Consider the following 17,921-nt stretch of genomic DNA (forward strand, 5'->3'; position numbering starts at 1 on the left):
AAGGTCTGGGGCCCTGTTACAAGGATGGCCTCAAACTCTTGCTATTTACTGAAGATGATGACCTTGAACTCCTGATCTTCTTGCTTCAGTTTCCTTAATGTTGGGATTACAGACCAGAGCCACCATGACTGGCTTTTTATGATGCTAGAATTGGAACTCAGGGCTCTCCAAAGGAGCACTCCAACTGATCAAAGGTTCATACTGCTCTCTTTTCTACCAAAAACCAACCAAACAAACAAAAAAAAAAGGAGAGAGAGAGAAATTAGGGGGAGAAAATAGGCTGTCCCTGGAGAAATTTTTCTGTCTCAAATCTTTTTCTTGGGATAAACTCAAGGGTGGGAAGGTCACTGAAAGGTCACAGTGAGACAATAGGTAGGAAACCTTTTCAATGGTCAAGTCTTTTTCTCCGGGCCCCTGCTGGTTTTGGAAAATCTGGAAGTGGGATCTCCTGGGGTCAATATTTGCATTTTATCTTGAAACAAATTCATTTGAGCTGAGAGGAAGAAGGGCCCTTTAGAATGTAGGACACCATGTGAGACAGGTCCTTCACATAGACTGGGGAAAGTAAGCCCAGGGAGCTTTCCAGTGCTGTGTCTCAGTGCTGGAGTTTGAGTCCACTGCCTCTGCGCACCAGGCAAGCATGCCAGTCGAGAGCTGCATCCACTCCCCGGCCTAGGAAGCTTTAAGCATACTCCTTTTGAGGTTTCAATCATTTTGTTTACATGGGTGGAGATGGAATCCAGGGCCTGAGGTATGCTAGCTTAGCATAAACTAACAATAAACAGATAAACAGGGTGGGGATGTTGGATTTGAGATGTAGTTTAGTGGTAGGGTAACCTTGGGTTACTCCTGAGCACCTCAAAACCACAAGCGCCTCACACGAGTATTAAACACAAAGGAGGCTTCACCCTTGAAGCTAAACAAAGGGATAGGAATTCTAGAGGAGAGATAATCGGGAAGTTGAGCGGAGAGGATGCATCTTGAGCGAGGGTTTTCTTTTTTGTGGGAGACTGGATGTCACTATGATGGGATTAAAGGCATGTGCCACCTCCCTTGGCAACAAGCCAGGCTTCTTTCTTCCTTTTTTTTTTTTTTTTTTTTTTTTAAAGATTTATTTATTATGTATACAGAAGAGGGCACCAGATCTCATTACAGATGGTTGTGAGCCACCATGTGGTTGCAGGGAATTGAACTCAGGACCTCTGGAAGAGCAGTCAGTGCTCTTAACCTCTGAGCCATCTCTACAGCCTGGGAGTTTTTTTTTTGTACAGATGAATCTCCCAGGTGACTACCAACTGTGGTAATCTGTACTTGGGCCAAGTGTTATACCTCCTGTGAAAAGATGTTACAAAGACATAGGAAAGCCTGCCGGGCGGTGGTGGCGCACGCCTTAAATCCCAGCACTCGGGAGGCAGAGGCAGGCGGATCTCTGTGAGTTCGAGGCCAGCCTGGGTTATAGAGTGAGTTCCAGGAAAAGGCGAAAAGCCACCATGCCGTGCATTGCCCGGCAGCATTTTGGTGAAGTAAAATATTTTGGACTTTGTATTTTAACGTACTCGTGGCACCCGGAAATACTTGGGCATATTTTAAAATGGCTATTCTGAAAAACCTCTGACAGGATTAATCCTGCCACACCGCCCGTATGTAAGAAAAAAAAAAACATCAAAAAGGAAATCCGCCGGGCGTGGTGGCAGGCCTGTAAATTCTGCACCGGGAAGGCTGAGGCAGGGAGACGGCACTAAGCCGCAGGCCAGCTCGCTCCACAAAGAGAAAAGCTGCAGGACTCCCACTTCCTGAAACCAAGGCCCTCGGCGCCTGACAGGAAACTGCAGGCCGAGGCCCGCGGAGCTCGCGCGCGCCCCTGAGGGTTTGGCGCCCGGAAGTGGCCGCGGCCCCGCCCCTTCTGGGGCGGGCCGGCCCGGGCGCGGGCCTTCTGCGCAGGCGTGGGCCGCTGACTCCGCCTCCTCGGTGCCGCGGTCGGAGCCATTTCGCCGCTGCTTCCATGCGGGTTGAGGTGCGTCCCTTCGCCGTTCGTGTGGGAGGTCGGCGCCGCGAACTCGCCTGAGGAGGTTGTGCTTTCGGGCACGGAGAAGCGGAGGAGGAGGGTAAGGGAAGCAGCGTCGCGGCTCCGAGGCGGGCCCGGGGGGGGGGAGGTGGGCCCGCGGGGCCGACGCCGGCCTCCGAGGCTCTGCCGTGGCTTTGTTGTGAGGCGCAGGCGGGCGGGCGGGTGGGGGAGGGGCGGCGCGGCGGGTGCCCGGATTACGGGCCGCGGCGGCGACTACGCCGGTGGCCCCGGCCCCTAGGCCGCGGTCTTCCCCGCTCGGGTTGGCCGCTTTCCTCCTTCGGCCTGTCAGGCCATGGCGGTCGGTAACCCAGAGTCGCCCGGAGCGGTTGCGGCTCGACGCCACACGGCGCCGGCGGCCCTCGAGTCACTCATCCGGGGCCCCGTGGGAGCCCCGCCGCTTCGACACACATGGGTGCCGAGCAGTTCAGTTCCTCCTGCTCGGCACAGGTTGCCGAGCATGGGTGGGGCGAGTCGAGGAGCGGGCGGTAGGAAAACGTATGCATGATTTAGTAAGAAGGGATGGCGGAATTACACCGTGCAACGGGATCGCCCTCCTCGAGATAACGGCCGCGAGGGTTGGCGCCTCGGAGGCTGAGGGGGTGGCTTTGGGGGCGTGTGGAGTGTGTCCTCTCCAAAGATGCAGAGGGACTTGTTAGGCCTAAGGCCGTAGACTGATCTGGAGTGGGAAAGAGGTCAGGCCACGTGACGTGAGTGAGGGGTGGCGCAGGAGATTCGGTTTTAGGCTCGCAAGAATGAAAAAAGTATTTCGGAATATTGCAGTACTCCGGGTAGTGGTGGCAGAATGATAGAGGAGCTGGAGAGAAACGAGTGATATCGGAGACATTTTGGAGGCAAAACAACCTTGTGGATCAGGGTTGGATATGGGATGATTGAAATGTTGACATCCATCTAGACTCGTCAGGGGATAAGTATTTCTAGAAAACTAAGGTTTTCTAGTATATAAAGGGAACTGTGGGTAATTTCTAGGGGACTCCGCACTCTCCTGGGAGTTCTTTCTGACTTTACCTTAAGTTCCCTCTGTTCAGAGTAATTAAAGGAAAACAAAACAATACAGGATACAGTTTAAGGATTAACTAGTTCATAAGCCTTTAAGGATAATATCAACACACATTTAAGGATACAAAAAATAGACATGAAAGATCTTTGGGGATCGGATTAGAATGTCCAAATTGTGAAATTGGATTGCTTGGTACCATTAATTGGGTGCGGGAATTTATGTATGGGGTTGGAATAAATACACTTCGGGAAATTTAAAATTCTTACTGAGACGCCAAGTTAGTGTGTAGATTGGAATGTTAGTATTTTCCTTGGACAAAATTTGGAGCCTAAAGGGGACTTAATTAGCATGAATATTTTGGAATGAAATGGGTTTCCTAGGGATAAAGGAATTTGATAGACCCCGTGTTTTATGCTAACTCATTTACTGTGTACATTTACATTGCTTTGTGTCTTTGATAGGATTATCCTGCCTCTGCCTTCCAAGGGCTGGAATTATGGGTGTGTACCACAGTGCCTTCTTGGGCCTTTTATTTTTAAAATTTCTTTTTTGTTTTTGTTTTCCCGAGACAGAGTTTCTCTGTGTAGCTTTGGAGCCTCTCCTGGAACTAACTAACTTTGTAGACCAGGTTGGCCTCGACTCTGCCTCCTGAGTGCTGGGATTAAAGGTGTGTGCTATCACAGCCCAGTACACTTTAAAGGACAGAAGTATATGGGTGGGCATCTGTTGTTTTGACATTGCTGTCCAAAAGTATCAATTTTTAATTTTTTTTTGAGACAGGGTTCTCACTGCCTGTAAATTTTTTATCTCCCCCCCCCCCCAAAAAAAAAGTTTCTCTGTAGCCCTGGCTATCCTGGCACTCACTGTAGGCCAAGCTGGCCTTTAACTAGGATCTCACTGTATATCCCTGGCTGGCCTTGACCTTCATGTAGACCAGACTGATTAAAGGCATGCACTACCACACTCTTCTGAGATAATCACATAAAGTATGAGTTTACAGTCCCAGCACATGGGAGGTAGAGGCAGGAAAGTAAGGCTAGCTTGAGGTACATAAGACCTTGTCTAATGGTTTTACAGGTTTTGTGGGGTAGTGAATTGGTCTCCTGTGTCTGATGAAGTAACAGTAATAAGTGGTGGAATGAAGCTGCTGTGTAAAGTCTTGACTAGTTTGTAGAGGGTCATTGGGTCTAAAGATCCCTTCTGAGGATAAGCCTCTGCTTTGAATGGAAGGCCCTACCTCAAAGCCACTGCTTAATCACACCAAGGACCTTGGAGAGGAACTGCTGTGTATTTTGTTTGATACTGGATCTGACTAAACTGTATCCCAGGTGGCTGTCCTGGAATGTATTATGTAGACCAGGCTGGCCTTGAAGTCAAGAGATCTGCCAGCCTCTGTCCACCATGTTCTTAGATTAAAAGCATGAGCCACCACCACACCCAGCCTTGGAAAAGGACTTTTTTTTTCTTAAACTTTCTGAGTTTCTATTATCAGGGCATGCTGTTTGCTTTACCAAATGGTTGATCAAAGTTCAACTGGCTACAAAATCAGATTATTAAGTTTATATTAGGGTTATATTTGGTGGGTGTAGATTTTGGTTAAAATTTTTAATTTATTGTAGGTGTCTTCTTGCAGCCTACTGTAGTAATCTCCTTTCCCTTATTCTAAATTTGGTTTTATTTTTTATATACAAGAACATTTTGCTGGTATGTATGTATATACCATTTGCCAGAAGAGGGCTTTGGGTCCCTTGGAACTAGTTATGAATAGTTGTAAGGTACCTGTGTATGCTGGGTCCTTTGCAAGAGAAACAAATGGTCTAAAACCACTAAGCCATCTCTCCAGCTCCAAGAGTTTTTTCTTTTGTGTTTTTGTTTTTGATGTGGTCTCACTATGTAATCTTGGGTGGCCTGGAACTGGTATGTAAATCAGGGTGACCTTTGACTCAGACCAGCCGGCCTCCAATTTTAGTATGCATTTAGGAAAAAAAACTTTGACTCATTTTTATGGAAGTTAAGGTTAGCCTAGGCTACATGTCAAAATGAAGGCTTAATTTATTTGGATTCATTAATGTAGGCATCCTGTGCTTTCAGAATGAGACTAAACCATTGGATTTATATGCAGATTGTTCATTATTTCTGTATTTTTGTTTTGTTAGTTAGCTGAGAGTCTATCTTTATGTAGCCTCAGGCAAGCCTTTGTTCATAGTCATCTTCCAACTGAAGCTTACTGGGTGCTAAGGTTATGCATGAGCCACCACACCTGGCTTTTAGTGTGTATGTGTGTGAGTGTGTGTGGTGCTATTTCTTACTTAGTATGGTGAATTTGGGTTTGAATTTAGGCTTTCACCACGAGTGACATAGAACTTTTACTTATTTTTCCTTATAAAAATGTGAATTATTATTTTGTGTTTATGAGTGTTCTGCCTGTTTGTGTACCACTTGGATTCTAGGTATAGGTGCCAGCAGAGGTTAGATTCCCTGGAACTAAAGCCAGAGATGATCACCGGTCACCAAGTGACTGAACCTATGTCATCTTTAGAGTAGCAAGTGTTCCCAACCACTGAGCCATCTATCTTTAGCCCATTTTTACTTAAAATTCCTCTGAAAAAGAAAGTAATAGAATATGCCATGTTTTTCACTGCTGAGAGGAATATGTAAGATACTCAATGTAGAATGGAGGACATTGCATAAAATGTTTGAAGTTAAAAATCAGCCCACAGTGATAATCATTGTAGGATAATGTGTGTAACTCATACAGCTTTTTTTTTTAATAAACCACATGCCATAGGCTTCCTAATATACTAAAATTTCTTACTAAGTAAGTTCAATAGTATTGTGATAGGATATCTTATTCTTAGCCTAGATTAGTAGTTCATGTATCTACTTTGAGGTTTTGCTATCATAATGTTTTTAACTTGTTTTCTAGGTGTGAAGAAGACACCTGAATCATGGGTGACATTAAAAATTTTCTGTATGCCTGGTGTGGCAAAAGGAAGATGACCCCAGCCTATGAAATTAGAGCAGTAGGAAACAAAAACAGACAGAAATTCATGTGTGAGGTACTACAGAATACAATTTATTTATATACTTCATTCATTTGGGAAGTTAAAGGAATGTTTTGTTTGGAAAGGCTAAGCTGTTGCAGGTTAGGGAAGAGTATTTTGACCTGACTGTTCAGTTTATCATTTCAAGAGCATTATTTTAAAATAGTGTGCTGGAATAATTATTCTGATGCTTCCAAAACTGGTGCTAGTAAGTTAGAAGATAAGTCCTTGTAGTTTTACCAACTTTTCTTTTTTGGGAGTGGGGAGAACAGTTTAACTTCTAGATCTCTGGCTGACCTGGAACTCAATAAATAGATCAGGCTGGCTTCAGACTCTTAGTTATCCGCCTCCCAAGTGCTGAGATTAAAGGTGTATGCCATGCCTGGCTTCTCTAACTCATTTAGAGAAGCGAAGTATTAAAATTAGAGAGCTTTTCTCTGAGTTATTATAAAATCATTATTATGTTACATGATTGTATGTGAATACAAGCTTATCAAAAGTCAGGGCAACTTGTGGGAGTCCATCTGTTTTTCTTGCTGTACCCAGTTCTGAAGGCTCCAACTCAGGTCATCACATTGGAGGCAAGTGCCCTTGCTGAGTCATTTTGCTGTGTAGGGAGCACTTTTTGATTGTGATGGAATGACATTTAGTCCTGGCCTGTGATGCTAGCTAGGCAAAGCACTATCCCACCGAGCTTAGAAACCCAGTCCTAAAATACTTGATTGTGGGAATCTGAGCCACTTAAATTGATACTGTTGGATCAGCATATCAGTCAACAATACAATTCCATGTTTTTAGTAAAATAATCCAATGTTGCATGGGTGTGCTGTACGTTGCATTTAGAGTATGTTTAAAATAGCTGTTCATGATTTATTTTAAGGGACCATTTAATGAATTTATTAAATCCTAGAATTACCCAGCTTTAATTAAACTTTCCCCCGCTTTAATCCTAAAGGTTCGAGTAGAAGGGTTTAATTATGCTGGTATGGGCAATTCCACCAATAAAAAAGATGCACAGAGCAATGCTGCCAGAGACTTTGTTAACTATTTGGTACGAATAAATGAAGTAAAGAGTGAAGAAGTTCCAGCTGTTGGGGTAAGTATCTATGGCCACGAACTGAGCTATCTTTATAATGTTTGCTTTTGCCTTTGTATCCTTGGGTTCAAATTAACACAAGGCAGATTTACAAGGTAAGTGTCACAAATATACTGTGTGTAGGGGCATCATATGAAAGAATACAGTGATTATACAAAAAATGCACTGAGTTTTAGAAATTTGAACACATGTTGAATTTGTTCTATCTAAAATGGTATAGAACTGATACACACTCAGTAAAAACCATACCTTGAATTGTGAATTTTGACATTTATCCAGGCAAGCAATAAGCACTGTTAGAAACACAGCCAGTCAAACATGCCCCAGAAGAGTATAAACAGCCAGTACTTACAGTGTATTGTGTTAACTAAGCTATGATGCTTAGTAGGATGGGTACAGAAAATTAGTTTCTGTCTCAAAAACTGGGTATTTTCAGCACCATTGAGCTTTTGTTTATCTAGGTGTCAACCTCATTGCCACCTCCCTTCCATCCTCCCTTTTTAGTTTTTTTTCCAGGCAGGATCTCTATAGCCCTGGCTGTCCTGTAACTCAACTATGTAGACCAGGCTGGCCTTCAACTCACACAGATCCACCTGCACTCCCCACCAAGTGATTAAAGGAGTGTGCCACTGCACCCAGCTACCTCTCATTTCTTATCCCATGGTATTGCTAATCTCAGGTAGTGAGATTTGGGGGGCAGGATAGTTAAGTTTGTATTGAAAGAGATGAGAAAAGGCTTTTCCCTTTCCCTAAAGAACCCTAAAGAACATGGTACCTGGTTCCCCAAACAATAATTTTTTTTTAAAGGTTTGTTTATTATGTATACAGAAGAGGGCACCAGATCTCATTACAGATGGTTGTGAGCCACCATGTGGGGGCTGGGAATTGAACTCAGGATCTCTGGAAGAGCAGTTGGTGCTCTTAACCTCTGAGCCATCTCTCCAGCCCAAACAATAATGCTTTAAGTGAAATATGGAAATACCTAGACTATGTTGGGTTTCAGAAATTCTTTTGATACTTAATAGTAGAGAGAAGTCAAGTGGTGGAATATCTTGTTCTTACTGTTTATCTGGCCATCCTGGAACTAATAAAAGAAGCTACAGAATCTGGGGAGTTACAGGATTGTGCTGCCACACACAGCTCCTTTTTTGTTTTGATACCATGGTTATTTTAATTGTAAGAGTACAACACCCCGCCATACGTGTGTGTGTGTGTGTGTGTGTGTGTGTGTGTGTGTGTGTGTGTGTGTGTCTGTCTACAAGGTCCCAAGACAAACCTGTGGAGTCACTTTTCCTCCACTATGTGGGGTCCAGGGATCAAACATCATTAGACTTGCTAGTAAATATCTCCCAAATCGTTTCATTGGCCTCTTAACATTGTGTATTTTAGGTGCTCTGAATTGTTTTTTGACATTTTAGACAGGGTCTTAGTATGTAGTTCTTTCTGGCCTCTTTTAACTATAAAGACCAGGCTGGCCTTTAACCCACAAAGCTCTATCTGCCACTATCTCAAAAGTGCTGGGATTGAGCCAGGCAGCGGTGGCTCACGCCTTTAATCCCAGCACAGGCAGATCTCTTGAGTTCCAGGCCATCCTGGTCTACAGAGTGAAATCCAGAACAGACACCACAACTAAATAGAGAAACTGTCTGAACCCCCCCCCCCCAAGAAGTGCTGGATTAAAAGTGTGTGTCCCAGTTTCTAAGACTGTTAAGAAAGCTTTATTTCTCAATTAGTTAAAACATGGAAACATTAGCTGAACTTGATGGTGAAAGTGTATGGTCTTGGCACTTATAAGACTGGAGGCAAGATCTGGGCTACATGGCAAGTTTCAGGACATGTAGGCTATTTTATAACATCCTGTCTTAAAAATAACAAATTCATCCAGGGGTATTGGGACATACCTGTAATCTTATTGATGTTCAAGCTCCCAATTGACTTGCATAGTATATATAGTAAGACTGTCACCAAAAAAAGGTATAATATGCAATAACTATATAAACATTTAGAAATTTGAATGCTTGACTCTTAAGTGAAAACTCTAAATTACCTTTATTAATGGATGGCTCATTCCAGCACTTAGCTCAGGTACAAAAATTGCCATGAATGAGTAATCCTAATATCATGGACCTTGCCCGTAATGGAGTCTTCAGAGGAACAGTTATTTTTTCATTTTAATATTAAATACTTCTGTCATTATATGAGCTTTTGTTTATTTTTTAGACAAGGTCTCACTATGTACCTTATAGCTCTCGTTATCCCGGAACTCATGATGTAGACCAGGCTGCCCTAGAACTCAGAAATCCACTTGCCTCTTGCTTTCTGAGTGCTGGAACGAAAGGTGTGTGCTATCATGCCCAGCACTTAATGTAGATGTAACCAACCTTCTTATTAAATAAGAAACACAGAGCCGATTCAGAGAAGAAAGCCAAGAGGTCAGAACTAAGAGCCTTACCCTTCCTGCTTCAGCCAAGAGAGCTCTTCGAAAAAAAGGGGCCTACTTCCTGTGTGTATGCCTTTTTATAGTCTAGCTGTTCTGCCTTCTCATTGGTTGTAAACTAAACACGTGACTGCCTTGTCACTGCCTGTATGTACCGCCCTCCAGGTCCTTAAAGGCGTGCGCCATCACCGCCACGCACTTGCTATGGCTCTAAAACTCTGACCCCCAGGCAACTTTATTTATTAACATATAATTAAAATCACATTTCAGTACAAGTAAAATACCACCACAACTTTTTTTTTTGAGACAGTCTTACTAGCCTTTGCTGTCCTAACTTCTAAGTCATGATGGCTTCAAATTTACAGCTATCCCCTGATTGAAGGAATGCTTTATTTACTGTACTTGGCACCAGAAAATTACTTACTTTTTTTTCCCCAAAGATAGTGTCTTAATATATATCCCGCAAAAATTTGCCTCTTCCTCCCCGCTGCTGGAGTTAAGCACATACACCACTATTCCCAGCTACTTGCTTTCTTTAACTTTCTGATTCTTTGTGAGTTTCTCACATGATGCATCTCAATCCCAGTCATCTCCCTGTCCCTTTGCATCTGCTCACTGCCCTTACACCCTCCCCTCAAGATTTTTTTTTTTTTAAAAAAAAGTAAATTTAAAAGATAAGAGAAAAAAATCTGATTGTGGAAGCTGTAGTGTGACAGTCACAGTATACCCTTTAGCCAGTACATCTTTATTTGCAAGTGTTCATTGCAAATGAGTTATTGGTCTGGTTTGAGGCCTCTGGTTTCTGCTACACTATCAATACTGGGCCCTCACTGGTACTCCTAAGATGTCCTTTTGTTCTGTGTCATGGAGATCCTGTAATTTAGGGTCTGTAGGACTGGTTCCTCCAAAAGTTGGGGTGGATCCAACTCATGGCCATGGATCTGGGCCTGGGTGGTTGCTGGGTTGGTCAGCCCAACAGTTCTCCCTTGTCCTCAACAGCAGGGTGAGCTCTCCAGCACTGCCTCACTACACTAGCTCACCCTCTGCAATAAGCATCCAGCTCCTTTCTTATTTTGTTCCTTTGAGACAAGTCTCACTTTCCCAGGTGATCTAGAATTCGCAGATTGTCCAGACTGGCCTTGAGTTCTTGATTGTCTGTTGTCTAGTGTCCAAGTGATGGGATGTGGTATGAGCTACTACCTAAGAAAGCTTAAGTATGAGGGTATTCTTGTAACACAAAATTGAAAAAAAAATGAGAATTAATCCTAGCATTGGAGGAGGAGGCAGGCAGATCTCTGAGCTGGGACAAACCTGGTCTACAGTGTGACTTCCAGTACAGCCAGAGCTGCACAGAGAAACACTGTCTCAAAATCTTTAAAAAAAACAAAAAACAAAAAAAAAAACACAAATTGCAAAATCAGAAATAAAAATAACTTTATAAAAGTGGTCTCTCATCTAGTATAGCAAAAACTAAACACTGGAGGAATAGTTTAGCCAGTTTTGGTTCCAGTATCCAATGTGGTGAGTTACAACCTCCTATAACCAGCTCCAGGTGAATCTGATACCTCTGGCCTTGTAAGGACATCCACACTTTACATGCACACACATACACCTAGTTAAAAATAAATTTTTAAAGGTTAAAAACAATTCAGACTTATTTACAAACCATGGTTGATTTTTCAGAATTTCAAGACTTCCCTGGCTAGACCCTAGTTGATAGAGATAAAGAGCACAGTGGTAGAATGTCTTAACATGTGCAAGACCCCTAGATAGATTCCATACCCAGCACAGGTTTTAAAAAGTTATTACTGATGAAAACTAGACAGAGAAACCCTGTCTTGAAAAAAAAAGTTATTTCTGGGTGTAATGGCTTCATGCCATTATAAATAATACAAAAAACAGCATGAGTTTTCTGCAATTTTGAGCTGAGCCAGAGAAAAAACTGAAAGCCCGTTCATAATTTTAGATAGGTTGAGGTTCAAGACAACACCAGGTCATCTATTATGGAAAGTAAAATTTGTAGGATCTACACTTTGCACCTTTCCTGGAGCTTGCTCTGTAGACCAGGCAATTTTTTTTTTAACAGAGGAGGATAGTTCATTAACTCTTATTGAGGACTTAGGATAAAACACCACATTAAAGCTAAGATGCTCAAGGCCCTGGTTCTGTCTTCTCTGCACAAGGGAATGAAAGAAGCTCTAGTTTGAAATTTTATCATACTTAGCAAATTTGCAGTTTAGTCTACCAATGTTATAGATGTTGAAAAAAATACATGGAATTTCTAATTACATGTGGTACAAGGATACCTGCAACGTAGTAGGCAGTGTGATATATACATTTGAAATGGCTCTTGTTTCCCAATCTGTTGAGCCAGTATCATCCTAACTTACATGAAACTGTCTCAAACCAAAGATAAGGGAAAAAAATTGTTGGGGAAGATGTTTACTATATGGGCATCTTTTCAGTAGTCCTGGAAACAAATGGGCACTGACAGCTTTAACTTTTCCTCTTGTAGATTGTACCACCCCCACCCATACTTACGGACACATCTGATAGCACAGCAAGTACTGGAGAAGGTGCACCAGCACCCATGGGAGGGCCACTTCCCCCACATCTGGCTCTCAAAGCAGCAGGTAAGAGACTTGAGTGGTCTGCATTTGACTGAGAATAACACCATTATGCTTGGTCATCATCTCACCTTGTCATGTGTCTAGAAAAATCAATAAGCATGTCAGCTAGGTAAGACCACTCAAGCAACCACTGTTTTAGGCTTGGTTGGTTGGTTGGTTGGTTTTTAAAGTTTTTATGTTTAGAAGTTTTATGCCTGCAAGTATGTTTGTGCACTTGTGTGCCTAGTGCCCCTAGAGGCCAGAAAAGACTTTTGGACCTTCGAAACTATAGATAGAGGTAGTTGTAAGCCACCTTGTACTCACAAGCTGGGAACTGAACCTGGATTTTCTGCAAAAGTAACACTCTTAATCCCTGAGACATCTCTCCAGCCTTCCAAACAAATTTTTTTTTTTTTTCCAGAGATAGGTTACACTATGTAGCTCTGGCTGGCGTGGAACATTGTGTACACCAGGCTGGCTTTGAACTCAAGATCATTGAGAGGATTAAAGGCATGCACCTTTAATCAATTGGCAAAAAAAGAATTTAGTATAGAATAAAACAAAGAATTTTATGAATTGCGTTTTGTTTATGTGGCTGTGAGTCAGGCTCTAGGGCTTTGCATATATTATTCCGCAACTGAGTTTGATACTCACCTACCTTTTATTTGCTTATTCCTACCTGTAACACAATTGTTTGCTTTGTGGATTTTAGTTGTGCTCAGTTGAACATACAGGTGAAGTTTTTATTTGGAATACTAAGAGTAGAATAGGATTTTGACCAGGTTTCTCACAAATAGTGGTTTATTTTTACACAAATTATAATGACTTACCCCATTGTTTTGTGGAGTAAAAATTGAACAAAATGTTCTACAGTAACCTGTCATTTAAGATTTCATGTGTTGGCCTGCATGTGTATGTCTGCACAGTGTGCTAGCAGTACCTGTGGAGATCACAAGAGGGCACTCTTCCCCAAACGAATTAAAGTGAGCCTCCAAGTGGGTACTGGGTATCAAATGTAAGTTTTACAAGAGTAACGCTCTTAACTGCTCAGTCATCTCTCTAGCACCCTACTCTGGTAATTGGTAGAGTCAAAACTCAGGGCTACTTATTCCATCAATAGTCCTGGGATTAACTTACTTTTCAGAATCTTTATTAGGTTTGGGATTTGTTTTTAATCAGATTGCAATTTGGAGGAAGAAGTTTTAAACTGAGCTTCATCCCCAACATCTCCATAGAAGGTTTTCCTTAAAGAAGGTATTATTGCCAGGCAGTGATGGCTCACGCCTTTAATTCTAGCACTCTGGAGACAGAGCCAGGCGGATCTTTGTGAGTTCAAGGCCAGCCTGGTCTACAGAATGAGATGCAGAAGAGGCACAGAGCTACACAGAGAAACCTTGTCTCTAAAAACAAAACAAAACAAAACAAAAAAAAAGGTATTTGGGGCCAGGCATGGTGACGTGGCACATAACATTTAATTCCGGCACTTGAGAGGCAGAGGCAAGTGAATCTGCTTTCAAGGTATCCTGGTCTGCATAGCAAGTTCTAGTACAGCCACAGCTACATAATAGAGACATAGACCTTTCCCCCACCATTTCTGGTGTGTTTGTGTGTGTGTGTGTGTGTGTGTGTGTGTGTGTGTGTGTATACACAAGTAAATAGACAGGACAAAACATTTTCAGTATCTAATATAAGCTTGTGCCTGTCTGGAAAGTTTTATTCTTAGTTTGTTGTTCCACATGTAAAAACTGCTAAAATGAGTCTGCATTAAAAATGCATATTAGTGCCAAGGACAGAGAGACAACCATGTGTGAGGATTTATGTTCTAAATCCACTAGTGACCATGATGGGCAGAGACAGATGGGTCCCTTGGGCAAGTAGGCCAAGCTGCCTTATGTACTTTACTGTTGCTGTGAGGAAAAAAATACCCAGATGAAAGCAGCTCAAGGCAGAAAGGGTTTATTCTGGTTCACAGTCCATCCTGACAGACTTCAAGGTGGAAGGAGCTTAAACTGGTCACCTTGCAAAAAGCAGAGTGCAGTGAATGTATGCTGTTCCTTAATTCTGTTTTCTCTTTCTATGGTCCAAGGAATGGAGGACTCAGTGTGCAGGCAGTTTTGTCTATTCTCCTTAACTTAACCAAGACAATCTCTAAAAGACCATACTGCCAGAGATTGAGTCAAGTTGACACTTAACAGTAACCATCAGATAGCTTCCTTTACTGTTTCTTAGAGATGATACTTTCTCGTTTCCACATGCACAGACAGACAACCAAGAAAGAAACAGACTGGATTGTCAGTTACTTAAAATAATTTTCAAGTTAATCCTGATTATTTTCAGGTTCCCTTTCACATTACTGAAAACATGTCAAGTTTTCATTAGGGACATTCTTTAAAATACTTTTTTCCAGCCGGGCGGTGGTGGCGCACGCCTTTAATCCCAGCACTCGGGAGGCAGAGCCAGGCGGATCTCTGTGAGTTCAAGGCCAGCCTGGTCTCCAAAGCGAGTTCCAGGAAAGGCGCAAAGCTACACAGAGAAACCCTGTCTCGAAAAACCAAAAAAAAAAAAAAAAAAAAAAAACAAAACTTTTTTTCCAACTTGATTAGTTAAAAGATCAATTATTTCTTTAGCAGAAAATAATTCTGGAGTTGAGTCTTCATCTGGCTATGGTTCTCCTGGACCCACCTGGGACCGAGGAGCCAATTTGAAGGATTACTACTCAAGAAAGGAGGAGCAAGAAGTGCAAGCGGTAAGGCTCTGACATGTGTCACATCCTTGAAAATAGAATTTGGGATATAATTCATAGCAGGGTTGATTATCTGCACAAATTGATAGCATAGTGATTGTTGGGACAGTCTATTGAATCCCAAGCTGGCCTTCAATCCAGTGGTCATTTTTACTAGTTTCTAGCTCTATCCTGAAGTGATGATACATGCTTGTAGTCCCAGCAATAGGAAGTAAGGGGCAGGAGAATGACAAGTTCAAGGCCAGCCTGGACTCCAGAGTTCTTAGAACATAGGGATATCTTATCTCAAAACAAGGGCTTTGGATAGTTGAGTGATTAAAGTACTTATCTAGCCATGCTAAAGGCCGTGGATCTTATTACAAAAACAAAACCTGGCTTTTGTATTGGAAAAAAAAAGTTATCTGTTGTTATTGTGACTTAAGTACGGATAAGTAGTGCAGCCAAATTAAATCAGAATTGATTCCACAGACTCTAGAGTCAGAAGAGGTGGATTTAAATGCTGGGCTTCATGGAAACTGGACATTGGAAAATGCTAAGGCTCGTCTGAACCAGTATTTCCAGAAAGAAAAGATCCAAGGAGAATATAAGTACACCCAAGTGGGTCCCGACCACAACAGGTTTGCTTGTTTCACTATTTTCCTTGTTAAAAAAAAAAAAAAAAAAGTTAAGGTTGTTTGGCTATTTATGTGTTAACCAAATGTTACCCAGTTTATTTGTATCAGCAGTGAATTGTGAAAAGATAAATATATATAAGAATTATGGACTTGTAGTTACCATATTTTTCACTTGAGAATGTAATGCTATTGTGTAAGAAGTCCTGTAGAACGCTGTTGCTGGACTTCTAAGATTTTTCATTTGGCTGAGGGCAAAGGTAGCATCCACTGGTGGTTTGTTGCTAGTTGACATAAGGTAGTTTCATTGGAGATAACTTTAATACTTAAATGGTTCTGATATATGCTTTGTTGTCTTACAAGTAGATTGTATTACCTCTATATCCAAATTTGACTTCAGTTTGATGTTGGCAGCTCTTTTAAGAATCCTGTTTCTTGAGTACCATGAAGTTGAAGGATCGCGAAGTTTTTTTTTGTGTGACTTAAATTAGAATGCTTTTTTTCCTGTTAAGTTTATAAAACTGAATGTAAGGGAAGATATGTGACCGTATGTTTCTCAGCCTGCTTGATGTTCTTCCTAAGAGCATTCCAGGGTGTAGTACTTATTACTCCCAGGAAGGCTCATACAGATTAGATTCTTCAGGGAGGCACTATATTTTTATTGGAAGAGAAAGGAAAGTGGTTCTGGAAAACATCTTGATGATTCGATTTGCTATCCTTATACAAATTAAATTATCCAAAATAAATTTAAAACATTTTTCTTAAATCAAAGTGTTCTCCCTTGGGTGCAAGTTGCAACCCTAAAATAATCATTACCCAAAACAAAACAACAAAAAAAAAATTGACTGGATACTCAAAATGATCCAGAGCATGGCTCCTCCTGCTTCCTACTGCTTTGTTCAGTCCTGAATTCTCCAGTGCTATAGACACAGTGAAATGGTTAACTATTTTCTCCATTTGGTGTCAGATTAAAAAACAAAACAGGCCATAAAAAGAAAAACTATTTTCTTTAAAGTTTGTCTATACTTTATTGGATTTGGCAGCTCTTGGTAGTTTTTCGTAATAATAATTGGAAAGGCTGGTGATAGAGCTCAGGTGGAACGGCAGCATAGCTTGCGTGAGGCCTAGAGTTCAAATTCCCAGCATCAATAATAATAATGTCTTATCATTATTATTATTGTAACTATTATTATTATATACCTCATTGTGTCTAAAACTCATTGAGTTGCTGCCAAAAAAAATTACCTTGATGTCAGTATCTTACTGATTTCTGATGTAAAGAAGCAAAGAATTCAGGACAAGACAATGTAAGAGGCAGACAGTTGGAGCTGGGACACATTGCTCCTGTATGTCCTTTATTGAAAGGCATAACAGACAGCAACACCAGAGGTCTGTGTTCATATACACATGTGCTGATGCTTAGGCTGAACTAAGCAATCACATGGGAAACTATTGTAAACTGATTTCTGGTGTTGCTGTTCCCCCCTAGGTGGAGGAGAATGAGATTGAGTGCTGACTTTAAGCCTGGCTGAGAAACATACTGTCATCGGTGTCATTAATGAAAGGGTGGATGTTGTTCCCCTGAAAGCCAGTGGCCTTTGACCCCTTGAAGCCCTTGTGCCTGAAGGTCAGTTGACAAAGAAGTTTAGGAAGGAGACTAACATTTTTTTCCCTTAAGCTTCACCTAACCTTTTATTCGCAGCACAAAGTCAAGTTTGAATGTACGAGCAGTGAAGAACCAGCATACATTTGCTAAAAACCTAAATTCACTCCTTAGAACCCTCTAGCATCTTTAGCTATAATGTGAAAAATGACTTTTGTTCTCTAGGCCCTGGTTTAAATCTCTAAAAGTAGGCTAAATTTTTGTTTTTGTTACCAAGGACTTCTTCCAGCTATATATAAATCAGGACTCTGCCACAGGAGCTACTGGTATATAGTGATTGCATGTATAAACTTGCCCTAACTGGTTGTTACTGGTATATAGATAATTTGAAGTTTGGTGTTTTTCTTAGCTCCAAGCTAAACAAAATTTTCTTTCATTGATTGCATTCTCATATTCAGACTAACCTTGGAATAAACATAAGTAAATCTATAATAATCTAAAACCATAACATTTTCTTTTCATGAAAGAAAGCCATCAGCTGTTTATAACTAATGTCATATGTATTTGCAGTTTATATACTTTTTGTTCTAGGATTGGACAGAAATAAATGTTGAGAATGGGTTTTGCTATAATTTTTGTTGAATGCAGTTGGAAACCTCCCTGACTAGGGAGATAATTGAAGTTAGTAACTTATA

The 17,921-nt window shown here is 41.5% G+C and overlaps 1 protein-coding gene across 4 annotated transcripts in view; it reads left to right on the forward strand.

Annotated features, from left to right (window-relative positions):
• Positions 1 to 1,944: 1,944 nt before the first annotated feature.
• Dhx9 (DExH-box helicase 9) overlaps positions 1,945 to 17,921 on the forward strand; it is a 37,974-nt gene continuing 21,997 nt past the window's right edge. Inside the window, exons 1-6 of one of the 4 annotated variants that reach the window (XM_059280279.1) lie at positions 1,945 to 2,101; positions 6,009 to 6,142; positions 7,083 to 7,223; positions 12,176 to 12,293; positions 14,897 to 15,015; positions 15,481 to 15,629. In XM_059280279.1, coding sequence (XP_059136262.1) covers positions 6,032 to 6,142; positions 7,083 to 7,223; positions 12,176 to 12,293; positions 14,897 to 15,015; positions 15,481 to 15,629 — 638 coding nt within the window. In that variant the 5' untranslated portion in view covers positions 1,945 to 2,101; positions 6,009 to 6,031. Of the gene's footprint in view, positions 2,102 to 3,466; positions 3,584 to 6,008; positions 6,143 to 7,082; positions 7,224 to 12,175; positions 12,294 to 14,896; positions 15,016 to 15,480; positions 15,630 to 17,139; positions 17,251 to 17,921 lie in introns of those variants that run through there. The other 3 variants (XM_059280281.1, XM_059280280.1, XM_059280282.1) reach the window with 3 other exon arrangements.

The sequence above is a fragment of the Peromyscus eremicus genome, chromosome 15, assembly GCF_949786415.1.
Source record: "Peromyscus eremicus chromosome 15, PerEre_H2_v1, whole genome shotgun sequence".
Classification (NCBI taxonomy): domain Eukaryota; kingdom Metazoa; phylum Chordata; class Mammalia; order Rodentia; family Cricetidae; genus Peromyscus; species Peromyscus eremicus.